This window comes from Astyanax mexicanus, chromosome 4, assembly GCF_023375975.1.
Source record: "Astyanax mexicanus isolate ESR-SI-001 chromosome 4, AstMex3_surface, whole genome shotgun sequence".
Taxonomy (NCBI): Eukaryota; Metazoa; Chordata; class Actinopteri; order Characiformes; family Acestrorhamphidae; genus Astyanax; species Astyanax mexicanus.
In genome coordinates this window covers 30,745,854-30,763,862 of record NC_064411.1, presented here as the reverse complement: position 1 = coordinate 30,763,862, position 18,009 = coordinate 30,745,854, and the positions used below count along the sequence as shown (strand labels likewise).

The window sequence follows — 18,009 nt, the reverse complement described above, 5'->3', positions numbered from 1 at the left end:
TTTAGATTTTCTATAATTATTTTAATTTCTGCGATATGTATTCATGACAGAGTGGACAGCTTAAGCTTTACCTCAGCTAAGTATGGAGTAAATAAAAGGAATATAAAGTAAAAAATATATATATATGTTTAATTTCAGAACTGAATATGCAGAAAGTGTTTTCAGTCCCTTGAAACCAGAGACTGTAAAAAAAGATGGACGAAAGTTGTGATGTCACCAATGTTTAAGGTTATTTTATTCCAAGATGGTAGGATGAACAAGAAATTCTTGGATGTGTTTAAATAACTTATCTTACTTATATATTTTTATGAAAATAGCTAAATAAATAATTGAAATTTCTAAATCCTTAAAATAAAAGTATATATTCAAAACTATGACTTAATAATTTTTAAACGTTTGTGAACACAGCTAAACTTTGTGTCTGTAAGCTCATGCTCCTAACATTAAAGCAGTTTTGTTGAAGTTAAAACTAGTGTTCTATATTGTTTTTTTATGACTGATGCCGATATTTAGAGAGCACAAGTGGCCGATGGCCCATATATAAAGCAGAAATATTTAGTTTTCATCACACAAACACACACATGGTGCACATAACCTGCGCACTCTCTACCTCACATACACACACTGTGTTGTATGTCCACTGTTTTAAATCAAGTCCAGTGTTTTCCCGAAAAATCTAAAAGCACTTTATGCTTCTCTCTTTTGATGGAGATGCGAATTTCATTTTTCAGTAGGACTTGGCACACTGCCCACACTGCCAAAAGTACCTGTCACCAATGACCCTGGTAATGCGTCTCCTCGCCACATTTTTTCTGCCTAGACTTCGATTTCTTAGACACTGATTTAGGGGTTTTCATTGGCTGTGAGCCATAATCATCATTAATTAAAATAAACAAACGCTTAAAATACATCACTCTGTGTTTATTACATTTATATAATATATGAGTTTTACATTTTGAACTCAATTACTGAAATAAAGTAACTCTTAATGATATTACATTTTTTTAGATGCACTAGTATATTATGTGTATTTCTATTACTTTTTCTGTATTTCTACTTTGGTAAATGCTTTGTGTGTAAAAATATTTTATTTATTATATATATGGCATTAGTACAATTATCTAGAATGTTACTAGAATTAAAATTTTTAATGTTGATAGCCTTCATTTATTATTAATAAAAAGTTTTGACATTGAATTATTAAAAGGTGCTTCCCACAAATAAATAAATAAATAAATACTACTACTACTACTACTACTACTACTACTACTACTACTAATAATAATAATAATAATAATAATAATTACTATTATTATTGTTGTTGTTATTGTTGTTTTTGATTATAATTGTTGTTGTTATTATTAATGAATTAAAAATAAATAAATCGCATGAAAATGCGATGAGAAAATGATTCTTTGCTTGTCTGACTGTTAAAGGGTGTTTTTTTTACCTATAATAATAATAATAATAATAATAATAAAACCAGCGTTGAAAAAATAATCTTAATTCTGTTCATATGCTCTGTTAAAATGCACTGCATTACCTTTTTTGGTACACACAATATTAAAAAAGAAAATCGATAAACAACACAATTAACCTGTAATTTAAACATATTCATAAAGCCAATTAATTATGGAATAACACAGTCTAGCCTAAATGTCAGAAAAAGAAATATAATTTAAGATATTTTAATATTCCAAAAGTGGACGTTTCTATAGAATAACCTGTGAAACTTTTATTTTGAAAAGTGGCGGCGGCGGAACTGAGCGCCTCGTTTATGCAGCGCTGAGCTCGGGGTATCCGCTCAGGCTAAAGCTAAAGGTCTTTTACTGTCTTAAGACAGATACATACGGATTAATATCATTAAAGAAATGAACTTCATACGATCGGCCTGTCTGCGTTTAGCAGGAGAGACAGTGTTGTCTGGGTGAGTATGACTTTAGTTTATCTTATTTTTATTTTCGGGTGACCTTAACTAGCGTCCGTTTCCAATTATCCGTTCCACCTGAAATTCCAGTTTAAACAGTGCAGCAGTGATGCCGTTAGCTTCAGGCAACAGAATGGAATTACTGCAGCATTTAAGGTGGAACTAATAGATCGAAAGAGCAGGCAAGATAATATCAATACTGTGTAATTTTAATAAACACCAGTACAGCCAGCCATTTAATTACAGATCACTGTAGTTTGGCTTCAGAATATCTATTAACGAGTAATTACATAAAATTTTTTACACACATTTTTGTGAAAGAAGTGATGCATTCGTGACCTCAGATCAGCCATATGTTGGTGTATTGCACCTATAGTAAGTGTGTATTGTATTGCTATGGTAGAGATAAAAGGCTCTGTTGGTTTTATATGGGGTATTGGTGGATTTTTAGCCATAATCAGCTATAGAGTGTGGGCAACTACGTCATGGCGCGTTGCATGCTGGGTAGCGGCCGCCATGTTTTAGGACACTCTATCAAAACATAAATGGACCGTGCGAAGAGCAAGTGCAAGATACCTTACCGCGATAAGCTAAACAAAGAAGCAAAGGAACGCTACCTTGAGAAAATTGAGGGAATTAATGGGCTTGATCCGTACGAACATCATGAGTGGACAGGTGATTTTAACGAGCTACCACAAATTACTATTCCTGACGTGTTTAGCTACCTTGTTTGTGGCGTGAGCGCCTACACATTCGAGCAGTTCAGGAATTATAAATCTCATACACACACCATACACACACACAATCACACACACACACACATGCACATACCTACACACACATACATACATACATACATACATACATACATACATACACGCACATACATACATACATACACACACAAATGCACATACCTACACACACATACATACATACATACATATATGCACATACCTACACACACATACATACATACACACACGCACATGCATACACATACACACCATACACACCTACACACACATACATACACACACACACACACACCATACACACACAATCACACACACACATGCACATACCTACACACACATACATACATACATACACACATATACACACACACACACATACATACATACACACTGCGCTGTGCAGCTTGACGTGTGAAGTTAGCACGCTAGCTATGCATACATTGATTATGATTGTTCACTCGGGTTTAGCTAGATAGTAATGCCAGCAACAAGCCAACAGTCCTAAACCATGCAAGTTACATATGATTTGATTAAACCTTACCTGTGTGGAAATGTCGTGAGCACACAAACATGTGTCGGGAAATACTGCTGAAGGTTATGTTTTTGCGTCTTACAGCAGCCACCCATGCTATGCGGCGTCTCTTTGTTAGCTCTGCGAGCTGTGATCCTCCGTGTTGCTTCCAAGCTGGGAAGCTGAAAAAAACGCACTCCATTTGAAATACGTTTCCCCCTCCGGTCGTGGGAGCGATTGTGGCACTTGATAACGCAACAAGCATTCACCATTTCACTTAGTAAACAAAACCGCCAAACAAACACCCGTCAAACCGTCTCTGCCGAAGCTTCCGTGTCCTAAAATCCCACAATGCACTGCGTTGTTTATGTCTGCTGACGTCACGTTCCCATTCTCTATACTGAGTTTGCCAGGAACATATATAACATAGACATTGTTATATATTATTGTAGTAGGTGATGTGAATCCTGCAGTATAATTCAGTTTACTTTATTTCAGTCAGTTTAGTTTATTTTTTTATGGCAGTGTGAAGTGTCATCTGTTGCTGCACATATTGCTGTTTGTTGTTGGTGGACTATTCTCAGGCCAGCAGTGACATTGGGGTGTTTAAAGATTAAAAAATTCATACATAAGGCGCACCTGATTATAAAGGTGCACTAATGATTTTTGGCAAACTTAAAGGATTTTAAGTGCACCTTATAGTGCAAAAAATGCGGTCATTAATGAACTTCACACTCATGCAGCTTTGCCATCAAGCTGCCGCACTCCAAGGTAGCAAAATTGGCTCTGCTCCCTCCGGGTGGGTAGATGGCGCTCTCTCCCCACGTCACTACTAGGGTGATGTCCGCAACACAGGGTGTCTGTGAGCTGATGTGTCGGAACCGAGTTTCTGCGCTGTCCTCGCTGCTCGGCAATGCTGCATCAACAGCAGCTCGAAAATCAGCGGTGGCTGGCTTCACATGTATCAAAGGAAGCATGTTTTATTCTTCACCCTCAGGGTGTGTTGGGGCATTACTAGTGATAGGGAGAGTCCTAGTGAATGGGTTGGGTAATTGGCCGTGTAAATTGGGGAGAAAATGGGAAAAATTAGAAATAAAATGATAAATAAATACATTAATGGACTTCACGACACTCAGTAAAGCTGTTAAAATAAAGACACTGAGTGTAGAAACAAGCATCTGTTCATAATAATCTGACTGGACTGTGTGTGTTAAGCATTGTTTGGATTATGATGACAGCGCCTCAGCCTTCTTAAGGGAAGCCCATTTATTTATAAGTGTATTGTTTTATTCAGTGCAGAAAGTGAATGGAGGTATAACCATGTTTACTGTTCTGTGTTTCAGAATCAGAGGTGGGACGTCTGCCTGCAGTGGGCTGCGCTCCTTCAGCTCCTGGTTGCCGTTTACAGAGCGGAGACCCGCAGGCTGCAGGACCGTGGGAGACGGAGTTTCTCAGATTCCCTCCTGGCACTGTCAGCAGGTTCGCACCAAGAAGAGAGGTATGGAATATCAGCCCAACAACATCAAGAGGAAGAGGACGCACGGCTGGATCAAACGGATCAGCACGCAGGGCGGCATCGAGGTGATCCTGCGCAGAATGCTTAAAGGACGACGATCTCTTTCGCACTGAACACACACACCCACTGAGACTGTGAGAAGGGCGGTCTAAGGACAGAACTCAGAGACTCAACATTTGTAGCTGTTAGGAAACGGCTAACAGTCAGGCTTTGCGCGTTTGTATGTTTTTGGCAGACTGAGTGAAAATAATAATAATAATAATAAAAAAAATGAAATGTATGAAACATGGGTTCTTTGATTTGAGGTTCTTTGAAGTGTAGAACAGTGCTGTGTCTACATTTACCAGCTCAGTAGCGATGTTAATAATAATGCTCTGTTATAGATTGTATTATTCTGTTATTAAAATTTAGGATAAGTGGAAATAGCCGCATTGATATATCAAAAAAATTGCAAATTCACATAGTTACTCCATGATTTCTCTATAGAATCTGCTTTATGCGTGCATTGAGAAGGCCCCTGCTGCTTTCGCAATGGGTTGGGTTTGTGAAAATCGTTTTATGGCCGATTAGCACTAGGGCTAAACCAGCAAGCTAACTATCAAGCCATCTGCTACTTTCATCCATGCTTCATTTTCCTCAAACTGTCAACACAGCATCACTGTGCTTAAAACACTCCCTCTCACACACAAACCACACAAAACACTCCCAAAAAAACAGAACTACTAGCATTTAAAAAAAAAAAAATATTCATATGGATATTAAGTATTTGTTAATGTTGTGCTAACAATGATACTATTGTTTCAATAATAATTACAAATCTGTTATAAAAAATACGGGACAACTTGAATGTGTTTTTTTTTTTTTTTCTTTTTTATTGCATTGCCAAAGTATCAGATCGGGACCCCCTAATCCCTAATTATAACAAACAGCTTTCCACTGTGAGCCCTCTCAAATGAAGTGGGGAAAGAGCTGTGGTCATGTGGTGCTCTCTCATGCTCCTGGTCTTGGTCCCGTGCTGCAAACCACAGTTAACTAGTTTTTTTACACTTGAATGTCAGAATTAAGGTTCTAGTTTTTGTTACTTTGTATAATGTTCATTTGGCCAATTATGGCCCCCTTACAAACCTATCCGAACATATGAATGGCAAATTAGCAAAAATATATTGGGACAAAAGAATAGGGGCGTTACGTTGGGGCATCCAAGAGACTAAATCTTTGATAGTCAGAAACAAAAGCCAAAAAATGGTCGCGTCCTTTATGGAATAACTTTTTGATTCCACAGAGAACTTTGGTTTCAGAATAAGAGAATGAGCTGTCTGGCAAACAATGTAGTAAAAGCAAAGACTTTAGAAAGCAAAGTTGGCACCTTCTTTAGGAAGAATTCAAAAAGTGCAATCAACGGACATGACCCTATTTAATTACCAGCCATTGATGAGAAACAATAAATTGACTGCCAGAAGGGGAATAGAGAAGTACATGTCCAAAACATGTGTTCCAGAGTGGATCGATATCTGTTTTAAATTTTGCTACTCAAATTTTGTACAAATTTTAACTGGATGAAATTATGTTTAGCACAAATGGATGAAGTGTGGATACAATAAAGGATTGTTTTACAAGTGTCTTCTTCCAGACTTAACTAAGGATCATTTTCCCACTGTTCTTTAACACCCAACAGAGATGGAAAATCTGTTTATGTACTTTTAACGAAGATGCAGGTCTGTAAGCACCTAATTAACTGAACTCCAGTAAGAGGATTTTTTTAAATTAGCTGGGAACATTGGCGAATATATCATTCATTTGGGCACCTCTGATAATTTTTTATGTTTTTTCTTTATAAATTATTGGATGTTCTGATCAGCAATTTCAGTTAAATATATCATATAACAGATGTACACAGTCATATTTGAGAAGTGAAATTAAGTTTATAGGATTCAAAGAAAAGTGTGCAATAATTCTTTAAACAAAACTATACTATAAAAAAGTGCACGAATTTGTGCAGCATTGTCGTTTTATTTATTTAAATAATTTTAACATTAATTATTGGAACACAAAATTTGTTGGGTAAGCTCATTGACCCTTGACCTACAGATTGTTCAACATCATGGTTTAGGGGAAGGATACAAAAAGCTATCTCAGAGATTTCAGCTGTCAGTTTCCACTGTGAGGAACATACTGAGGAAACGGAATAACCACAGGCACAGTTCTAGTTAAGGCCCAAATTGGCAGAACAAGAAAAATCTAATATAATCTGAGGATTATAATTATAATTATAATTATAATTAATCAGCTTCAAAAATCTACATCATCATCTTACTGCAGCGTCACTTTGCATCGTTCAGCTATTCAGCGCACTTTGCACAAGGAAAGGCTGCATATGAGAAAAATGCAGAAGAAGCCTTTTCTTTGCACACGCCACAAACAGAGCAGCTTAGGGTATGCTAAAGCTAAAGCACGTTTGGACAAGTCATTCTTCATTTTGGAATAAGGTGCTGTGGACTGATTAAACTAAAATTGTGTTATTTGAAGGGTGGTATGTCCAAACTTATGCACAGTGCAGAACATCAACCTTGGTCTGGGATACAGACTCTGCTCTCTTAAAGCTAAAATGGCCGCTTCCTCTTCTTCATGACACTAAATGTGACAAAATATTATTGTATCACAAATCAGTCAGAGTGATTATAGATATAGAAGCAGAACTACTTAAACTGCCTGTCCTCACTGGCTCCTCCCACAGGCCAGACTGTAATACATGGGATTAAACCAGGGGTGCACAAACTTCAAACTTTTGCACAGGACCTTTTATGAGATTCACATTGGCTGGCGTATCTGAGGATACTACTAATCTTTGGTTAGTGGTTAGTATTTAATATGCGAACATTCAGCAGGTATGTAATGTGATGTGGGTGTGGCTTAAGCAGGACTTTGATCTGAGTGAAGAGCTCATCAGTGTAAAGCTACAGTGAATTATAGTCAGAGCGAAGAGGAGCTCCACATACACACATATACACACACATCACCAACACCTCTGCAGGTAACGGAAAATCTCTGGTACACTGTTTTCCTGTTTTAAATACTTTAGTACATACATTTTATCTGTAGTAGTATGTAACTTTTTAATTTAAATTTGTATAAGTAAACAAATGTATAATTCTGATTTCTCTACACTGTTTCCATTTTGTTTTTATTTATTATAGTATTTTCAGCATGGTTACTATTCTTTAAGAAATTAAAGATCATATTCAGTTTCAAATTTGGTTGTTCAAAGAGGTGTAAGATTAAGGTATTCTAGTCTGATTACAGTGATAAGTTGTCTGTGGATCTGATCCAGTGTACTGTTTTAAACTCTTGCTTTTTTCAGACTAAAACAAACTGAACTCATTTTTACTGTTTCAGTCGGTTAAGTGCAGTGAGGCGCGAGTTAGTTTTGAGGTGAGCTCTAAACATTAACAGAGTCACATGCGAAAAGGTGCGAGGAATCATGTGCTTCTGTTATTTAACAAACCACTGCACCTCCACCTTAAAGCAGTAAAATTACAGTGGTTCTTGGACGTCTGCAGAAATCTGACCTAAAAGAAGAAAAGAAGATTAAACCAATGTGACAAATTAGAATTGATTCAATAGACAGAAAACATGTTTCTTGCACCATTTTAAAAGTCAGATTTAATGCTTTTTAAGAACTTTTTAGAGTACAATAAATATAATCTAAAACCCAAAAATGTAGTCATATTTCCTTTGGTAGAAAATTATTTATTTAACGTAGCTAACTCGCCGCTAACTTTACTATAATATCTAGCTTGCTACTTATGTTAGCTAGCTTCCACTAACCTCAGTAGCTAACTTACTAGTTAACGTAACTAACTCGCTGCTAATGTTGTTATGTTAGCATATTAGCTAGCTCACCACTAATGTTACTATGTAAGCTTACTTTTCACTAACCTGCAGCTGATGTTAGTATGTTAGCTAGCTCACCGCTAACATTAGCTAGCTCTCCGTTAACCCTAATTGTCTTTCCGGTAATGTTAGCTAACTCACTGCTAAAGTTAGCATGTGCCTTTTCCACTGGCATTAAATGCACAGTCTGAAAAATGTATACCTGCGGGCAAATTTATGGTAAATTTAAGACAATTTAGGACCTTAATTACCTGGATTTTAATTTAAGACATTTTAGGACTCTTTAAGGACCTGCAGGAACCCTGGAATATGATCCTATATTACATATATGTGAGTGACAAACCTATATATACCTTTAGAATTGGGAGATCAATTAAAGATAAAAATATATATATATCAAGTGGTTTCAATCAATAGGAGCCCCTTTTTTTTAAAGAAGCGATTTCTATTAAAGTCTCCTCTTCACAGCATATTTGTGAACGTTTGTGGAAGAAAGAAAATTTCTAAGGAGCTCAGAAGAAGAGCTGTTAATGTTTATCAGGCTGGAAAAGGTTACAAAACCATCTCTAAAGTATTTGGACTCCACCAATCCGCAGTCAGACAGACAGACTACACACAACTGGATGAAATTCAAGACCTTCAGGTGTAATTCACCAACAAACATCACTCTGAGAGCAAGGAGAGTAACGTCTTAGTTTCTCACACTGGCTCTGGCATTCTTACATTGGTATACCAACAAGAGAACACTGAACAATAATTGTGTGCATGGTAGGGTTAGAAGTAGTAAAACACAGTGGTGGTAGTATCATGGTTTCTATCTGTCCGAGAGCTGAATCTCTAGAGAACGCTGGTTATTCTACCATAAAATGGTTAAAAATCAGTAACATTTTTGGAATGTTTTGTTTTGGCAAGTCATAATCGTAATCCAGTAGAAGTGTTATGGAAGGAGCTGAAACAGCAGTTCATGGAAGGAAACCCACCAACATAACAGAGCTGAAGCTGTTCTGTAAGGAAGAATGGGCTAAAATTTTGCTGATATTCAGGACTGATCAACAGTACCAGAAATATTTAGCTGCAGTTATTGCTGCACAAGATGGAACCAGATGCTAAAAACAAAGGTTCACATACTTTAGCCACTCACAGATACGTAATATTGGATAATTTTCCTCAATAAATAAATGACTAAGTATAATATTTTTGTTTTATTTGTTTGCTTTGATTCTCCTCATCTACTTTTATGGTTTTCACATACCTGTTATTAACAGTTAATTTTAGACACACATCAGTGTGGAAAATAATTCAGCATGTTTAAACAGTTTCCGAGTTGTGGACTTCCCGCTGATTTATTCAATGCACTTTGTAGTTTACCTCAGAAACTGTTCTTACAAAAGTAAATTCTGTGGAGTTTCACTCCCAGACCTGTAAATGATTGAGTTGTCCTAGTTTCAGGCAGAGCTCTGGTCAGAGATGAACAGCAGCCTGAGGAGATCCCAGTCCCTCAAAAACCTCCCTGAGAGTCGGGGCTCATGGGTTACAGTGGATGGACCCCCACTGGACAGGAGAACCAATGTCTCTCAGCTTATCCAAAGGTGAGCTAAATCATCATCATTACTTTCTTTATGTTCTCTTGCCTTTATGACCTTAGTACAGCATCTTACACAGCTTTTAGTCAATTTTACTTACTTTCATCACCATTATACGGCTTCCTGCAGCACATTTACCCACAGATGTTGCAGTTGGGCCTATAGATCCTGCACACTCAACGGTTGCTAAAGCTGTTGTCCAGCTGCTCCCATACATGCTCAACTCCAGATAAATCTGGTGAAATGGCAGCAAAAGAAAATATTGCAATTTGTCAGAGACATTCCTAATAAACTTTTGCTCCAAACTCAAACACAACTCTCGATCATTCCAACAAAGAACCTGGATTCATCAGTTTACATCTGTAGAATTCCAGCTTTCTCATTTACGAAACCACTTCAAACTAATTGTAGCTAGCTGCTGGATAGCCTGAATGCCGGGCAATTCCTAAAAATTATGATCCTGAAACACCCCCTCGAAAGTCTGTCAACCAGACAAAATTTCTTGTTGTAGAGTGTGTTGTAGAGGCATGTCTAGCAGTCAATGATCTTTTTCACCAGGAGGTACACTACATCAAATGTAGCTTCTGAGAGCATTTTTATAGTGCAGTATGTGAAATCAAAAGTCTAATCAGACCACAGATATAATTATTTGCACTTTTGCCTGAGGAATAAATGTTTGCCAATCTGAATTTGAACTGTGATGCTTGTAGTTTTGGTTCATTGCCTGAGATCTGAAGTTTTTTTATGTTAAAGGTTGTGTTGTTTTGACAGATATCAGAGCTGCACTGACCTCAGAGATGCTGGACCAGCAGGAGGTCGGTTAAAGGTATAATAGTCCACATACCATAAAAATATTTTTAAATATTTGTTTCTCACATACAGCTCTGAAAAAAGAGACCACTCCAGTTTCTGAATCAGTTTCTTTGATTTTACGAACAACATTTCTCACAAATTCCAAATAGAAATATTGTCATTTAGACCATTTATTTGCAGAAAATGAGAAATGGCTGAAATAACAAAAAAGATGCAGAGCTCAAGTTCATATACATAAAGATTTCAGAAATTAATATTTGGTGGTTTTTAATCACAGTTTTCATTGTGATTTCATTGCATGTTCTTCTCCACCAGTCTTACACATTGCTTTTGGATAACTTTATGCCACTCTTTTTTGCAAAAACTCAAGCAGTTCTGCTTGGTCTGGTTGTTCATCCATCTTCCTCTTGATTATATTCCAGAGGTTATCAATTTGGTAACATCAAAGAAACTTATCATTTTTAAGTGGTCTCTTAGTTTTTTTTTTCCAGAGCTGTATGTTACAGTGATTAGCCAACTTGAATAACACATTATTCTTTTGTTTTTTAGCAGTCTGTCCAGTTCAGGACAAACCCTGTTCAGACCAATGAGAGTCCATTTAACACCTCCTGGAAAAAGTCTGGGTACAGGCCGAGCTCTCTGAGCCGGAGTCAGTCGATGGAGGCTCTGTCTTATAGAGACCTGCAGGGAACAGATGCTCTGAGGGCTCTGTTTGAGTCCAAGATAAGCCTTCAGCAGGATTACAGCAGCAGCCCCAGAATCAGCACCGTTACCCCAGCCTGGAGCAACCCCAGACTAAATACCACCTCCTCGCCCCGGAGCAGCTCCCTAAAACGTGAAACCCCGCCGGCCCGGAGCAGCTCCCTAAAACGTGAAACCCCTCCGGCCCGGAGCAGCTCCCTAAAGCGTGATACCCCTCCGGTCCGGAGCAGCTCCTTAAAACACACCAACCCCCCAGCCTGGAGCAGCCCTCGACTTAGTGCCTCCGCCTCAGCCCAGAGCAGCCCTCGACTTAGTGCCACCCTCTCAAACCGGAGTGGCCCTCAAAACCATGCCACCCCCTCAGCCCGGAGCAATCACACAACCCCAGTCAGAGCAGAAACTGGGAGTAGGAGGGAGGGAACCCAGGGACGGACCGTCACTCCAGACAGGAAGGACTCAGGTCATGAGGTGTGTTATTATACTGTGTTATTACTTTATGGGTCTAAAACACAGTTATTTGTAAGCTTAAACACAGAAATATAATAAAACTCTTTGGTCTTTGGTACACCAACAGACATGGAGAACCCGGGTTCCAGGATCTGTGGATATACGGACGGTTCTCTCCAGTGGTGAGTCCACTCTGTTCACACTCTAGGTCAGATTCATAGACACCAGATTAATTGATGTCACTTAATCAGCATGTTTTACATTTCAAATACTGTAGGAATTGCTGTAAAATATACAGTAAATGGTTGTTTTCTTCAGAGCAAACGTGGATTCATGTGAAGCTCTGGGACACCTTAAACATCTGGAGGATTTTACATTCACTTTGTATTTTCACAGATAGGGTGTATTCTTCAGCTTCGATTTCTTCTGTGAAGACCAGATCAGCTCTCTACATGTCTAAAGTAGGAGCAGAAGAGGCCTTCAGATCATCCACTCAGACGGTAGGAATTCAGAGATTAGCCATTTAATCAGAGAAGGAAAAAAGTGATCAGTATAAGTGTTTGATCAATATTAAATTATTTTAGTGGTAAAAATAAAACATCCATATATCTTTATTGGGTAAAACTGTGCAATTAAAAAGAGCCCCTAGTACCTTGTTGGGCCACCTGTGGTCTGGATACAAGATACGATGTGGTTGGGAATGGCGTACAGGTTCCTTATGACAAACTGCATATTTAACCACAATTGTTGCAGCTGGGCTGGTAGATTCTTCCCACTCCTATGCTGCTGAAGCCATAGGATGCTTGATTGGTGATAAATTTGTTGACCAGGCAGGCCAAGGATATCCTGCAATCTGATGGAGAAATTCCTTGAAAACCCTTGCTGTGTTTTCTGCTGACAAATCGGGCAATGTGATTTCTCACCAAGAGGTACACTACCCAAAAAATACCCTATTAGAGCCTTTTTATAGGGCTAGAGGGAGAACCAATTGTACGCTCTCTCTTTTGGTAAGACCCAGTGTGTAATCAGACTACACCTGTAATCATTTACATGTTTAATGTATACTTTATAATATTACTGTTATTGTTTCCCATCATCTGTAAAGGTCATGTGCTATGCCTGTGAGACTCCAGTTTACCCAATGGAGAGAATAGTAGCTGATGAGCATGTTCTCCACACCAGCTGTTTTTGTTGTAAACACTGCAGGACTAAACTCAGGTGAGGTTTACACTTATCAATCATTTATTTAGATTAAAATGTATTGAAGAGAGCTCTCATAAGCATAATCTAATAGAATCATAATTGATAATTAATTGAATAATATTTACTGTATTTTTATTAATTAAATATGTGATGTGCTTCGTTGTAGCCTTCACAACTATTCTTCTCTTTATGGAGAGTTCTACTGTGTATCTCACTACCAGCAGCTGTTCAAGAGGAAGGGCAACTATGATGAAGGATTTGGGTTCAGACAGCACAAAGACTCCTGGATTCCAAAGACAGAAAGCCCCAAAACTGAGTCCAGTATTAGTCCAGCATCCAAACAGGAATCAGTAAGTGTGGATAGTTCAGTCAGATCACCAACTGAGGTTTTAAATCTGCAGAGCAGAAATGTGAACCCTGAAAATGGCCCCAGGAACAAACTGAGCTTTAACTGGCCTCCAGAAAAGAGGAAAACCAAACCCTCTGCTGACCAAAACATGATTGACTCGTTTAGCTCCAGAAATGTGTACAATAAGAGCATGGTTCAGTCTGGTCAGTATGAAGTGGACAAAGCAGTCCAGCTTTCACCTGCAAAGCCGAAGAAGTTAAAACTACCCTCTCCTACAAGAGCCTCCACTGGGGCAGCATTGCAGTCAGAGTTTACATCTAAATTTCATTTTGAGGGCTTGAAACCAAACACTACAGAGTCTTCATTGCTAAATAAAATCTCCGGTGAACATCCAAGAGGACGTGAGGAGAATCATTTCAATGATATTGACTCTGGAGGCAAGCAGGGGAGCGCAATACAAACCAAACGCACTGTCCATTTTGCTTCACCATTGTGTTCCAAAGAAGGCGAAGGCATAGTCCTTTCCAATGCCAAAGAAGATCTGGAATCAGACAACTGTATCAAAGCAACCTCCAGTAGTTCTACTGCTCTCGATGGCAAGATCACAGTCAGTTTGGTTGAAAAAGTTGGAAATGTGGAAAACGATCGACGAGATCAAGTTAATCCAGAAACCAAAGAAGTCTTGGAATCAGACAAAAGTAACAAAGCAATTTCCAGTGGTTCCACTGCTCTCAAGGATGAGATTACAGTCAGTCAAGTTGAAAATGTCACAAATATGGAAAATGATGGAAAAGTTACAGTTAGTCCAGAGTTCCAGAGTGAAGAAGCTCAAATGGTCTGTGATGACTCCAGTAAACACTTGGATTCTGCTGATGATCTTAAGCAGGAGAAAAACATTTCTCAACTTGAGGAGGTTCAAGAAGTAACCCTCTTCAAACCCTCAGAGCCTTCAAAGCCATCAGAGCCAGCAACAACTTCACCAGATGACACAAAGAACGAAGAAAAAGAAGGGACAGACTCTAAAAGTCAGAGTACGGCTGCAAACACTGAAGAGCAAACCGCTAAAAAAGACAATAGCAAGAAATCGATTGTTAAAAAGGGGTCGTTTTCTAAAGGGAGGAGCCCCCTAACCAGACTCTTCAGCAGCGGACCGAAAGAAAATGAGACAACTGAGGACAAGGTGAATCGAAGTGAACAAGAGACAGAAAGCAAGAAACCTCCAAATGAATCCAAACCCAGGAACTTGTTGAGCAAGCTCTTCCAGTCTTCGTCAGAAAAAGACTCTGAGCCAAAGAAGACCCAAGAGAGCAAAACGAGAATGTTACCTGTAGAAACGGGAGTGGAGGAACTGAAGACTCTGAAAGTGGAAGAAAATCCTGAAATGTCTCTTCCTACTGGAGGTGACACCTTCGAAAATTTGAGTGCTAACAATAACAAAGAGGAAACAGCAGTTCTAACCTCAAGAGAAATGTCCCATCAAATAGATCAAGAGGAACTGAGCAGTACTTTGGTACCTCCAGAGACCACAGAAATGAGTGGAATATTTTCTCCTCAGGAAACTATCTCTGATGATTCACATGATGTATCAACATCTCAAACACTTATCTATGACCCCTCCTTGAATTTGCCTGAGCACGGTCCAGTTCTAGATGCAATGGAAACACTTCAAAAAGAAGCATCAATAGAGGAACACTCCTCAGAAACTGCCTTCAATCAAGAACATCTGTTGAGTGGAGCAACTCACGGTGAACCTCTTCAGATTGCAACATTTGCAGAACCTAAAGAATTAAATATGGCTATGGATTTAGATGTGGAGCAACCTCAACAGGACCTCAACACTGAGTTCTCAGTTAATGAGATCAATAACAGCATGCCTTCAAAGGAGCCAACTATTTTTGCAGTGGAGGAAAATCCTTTTAAACCAGAGGACACTTCGGTGGACAAGATCTTGCCTACAGCCTCTGAGCAAACTCAATCTCAGAACAACCCCTTCGATGCTGGGCTGGGAACTGAACTAAGTCAGATCCCTGAAGGAAGTGTTCAGCCTCCTTCCACTGACATGTTTGACCTGTTTAGTCTAAACTCTGAGCCATCAACTCAAATGGACAACTCTGTCCCATTTGAACAAAAGGTTCCTGAGCAGTCCACTCAAGGGGAAGCATTTGACATATTTGGTTCTGAGCCAGGGATGCTCTGGAAAACTGACTCCAAATCTGCTACTGAAAGTGAGACCTCAACTCAAATCGACAACTCAGTCCCGCAAGAACAAAAAGATTCCAAGCAATCAGCTCAAGAGGAGCCATTTGACATATTCAGTTCTGATCCAGGGACACAGTGGAATACAGTCCCCAAATCTGGTCCTGAAAAAGAACTTTCGCAAGCTTCTGAAGTTCTCGACCCCTTTGGCTTTGATAATGACCCATTCTCCACCGGAGGGGGGAACACTTCTGATCCTTTTTCAGACCCCTTGCAAAATGACCTTTTTGGTAATCCTGTGGTCCTAAGCACATTCACTGTGGAACCGATTAAACTCAGCTCAGGTTCAGATGACTTGGCCCTATTAGAGAACAGTGTCAGTCCAGATGACATGTTCTCTTCATCTTTCACTGAGGCTCCAGCACCCAACAAGCCCACAGGAAACAGCAGTGATGACTGGATGTCTGACCTTCTGGGCTGATATGATTCTCTCCACCTCTGACCATCAATTGTTTACCTCCAAGCGTCAACCCTCAACCTCCAACCGTCAATTGTCCATTCCCAACTGTCAGTCCCCCAATCATCAATTCTTCTTTTCCAATCATCTCCAACCATTTCCAACCACCTTCAAACATTAATCATTTACGTCCAACCATCGATCATCCACCCCCAACTGTCAATCGCTCCCTCCAAATGTCAGTCCCCACCGACCATCAGTTTTTAACGTTCAATCGTCAGACATCCACCTCCAGCTGTCAGTCACCCCCTCCACCTGACAATTGTCCACCTCACACCCACTAACAGTCAATTTTCTACCTTCAGCCATCAGTAGTCTACCTCAAACTGCCAATCACCAACCATCAGTTGTTCACCTTCAACCATCAATTGTTCAGCTTCAATGGTCATTAGCCCCTTCAACTGTCAGTTGTCCACCAGCAACCGTCAATACACATCCAACCACCAATCATTACCCAACTGTCAATGTACACCAAACATCAATTGTCAAAACCATCCAACCCCCACCTCTTTTTACTTCATCACATTTTTATTGTCATAAAACTGAATGTAGTTTGATCATTCCTCAGTACAATTCAGACTATAACATGTCATGTCTCTATAGTTTGATTTAACTTTTTAAAGTAAACTAAACAAAATCTAATTTACTGTGAATCACTGAAATTAAGAGGCTTTATTTTGTGTTTTTTACTTGCTGATTCCCTGAACAAAATAGCAATTAATGTGTTAAGATAATTGTGAATTAACCAACTGTAAATAAAATTTATCCAAAAAATTATATTATGTAAATTGAAACTTGTGGAGAAAATGCAGTTCTGAATTCTCTTAAATAAACAAATTAAACACAAGGTTTTTCTTCCTGATGTACAATTACGGTAGGTGACAGACAACATACACTTCAGATTTATTAACAAAATGAAGTCAGCAGTACACACAAACAAACACAAAGTATGCTTTCAGAGAAGTCAGTGTTAAACCAGTTACAGCTAGATCACATTACAAACACTACAGAGGAACTGATGATGATAATGATGATGAGATTCAGGGGTGATTGTAGAGTCTGTTTGGGCCCAAGGCAAAAATACACGGGGGACCCTTCCAACTAGCATTTAGCATCATTATGTTGTAAATATTGCAAATATTATTCTATTATACATATGTTAATTTTTAGAACTTTCAACCAAGCTTCTTTGCATCACACATCGCACACTAGACTGCTGTGCTAGCTAGGTTAACTTATGTTAAACTGATATCAAAGTCAAAAACAGAAATAAAGTGATGCTAGTTATATTAATATTATTTTGTCCTAAAGGCTAGACTATCAGCTTTTAGTTATTTAGGAGGCACATTGTCTTGGTGGTTAGCACGTTTTCCTCTCACTGCTGAGGTCCCGGATTCAAGATGTATCTGGGTGGAGTTTCCATGTTCTCCCTGTGTCTGTGTTGGTTTCTTCCAGGGACTCCGGTTTCCTCCCACAGTCCAAAAACATGAAGATCAGGTTACTCTAAATTGTCCAGAAGAATGAGGTAATCTAAAATGAATCTAAATTGAATGACTGAATATGACTTTTATTCTCAGATATGGATTGACAATTGTG

At 38.8% G+C, this 18,009-nt stretch overlaps 2 protein-coding genes across 3 annotated transcripts; both read left to right on the top strand.

The window, feature by feature from the left end:
* Nucleotides 1-1,737: 1,737 nt before the first annotated feature.
* mrpl34 (mitochondrial ribosomal protein L34) lies at nt 1,738-5,280 on the top strand. Its single transcript, XM_007231640.3, has 2 exons — nt 1,738-1,927; nt 4,540-5,280. The coding sequence occupies exons 1-2, from the start codon at nt 1,872-1,874 to the stop codon at nt 4,823-4,825; spliced, it is 342 nt and encodes a 113-aa protein (XP_007231702.1). The 5' UTR covers nt 1,738-1,871; the 3' UTR covers nt 4,826-5,280.
* Nucleotides 5,281-7,369: 2,089 nt separating this feature from the next.
* LOC103022480 (mucin-17) lies at nt 7,370-17,242 on the top strand. Of its 2 annotated transcripts, none has more exons than XM_049476829.1 (8): nt 7,370-7,743; nt 10,047-10,192; nt 10,958-11,012; nt 11,552-12,169; nt 12,276-12,330; nt 12,545-12,648; nt 13,254-13,366; nt 13,518-17,242. In XM_049476829.1, the coding sequence occupies exons 2-8, from the start codon at nt 10,071-10,073 to the stop codon at nt 16,375-16,377; spliced, it is 3,927 nt and encodes a 1,308-aa protein (XP_049332786.1). In that variant the 5' UTR covers nt 7,370-7,743; nt 10,047-10,070; the 3' UTR covers nt 16,378-17,242. The 2 variants fall into 2 exon arrangements, with proteins under 2 accessions (XP_049332786.1, XP_049332785.1); XM_049476828.1 differs by having other exon boundaries at nt 7,371-7,743; nt 11,549-12,169.
* Nucleotides 17,243-18,009: the final 767 nt, after the last annotated feature.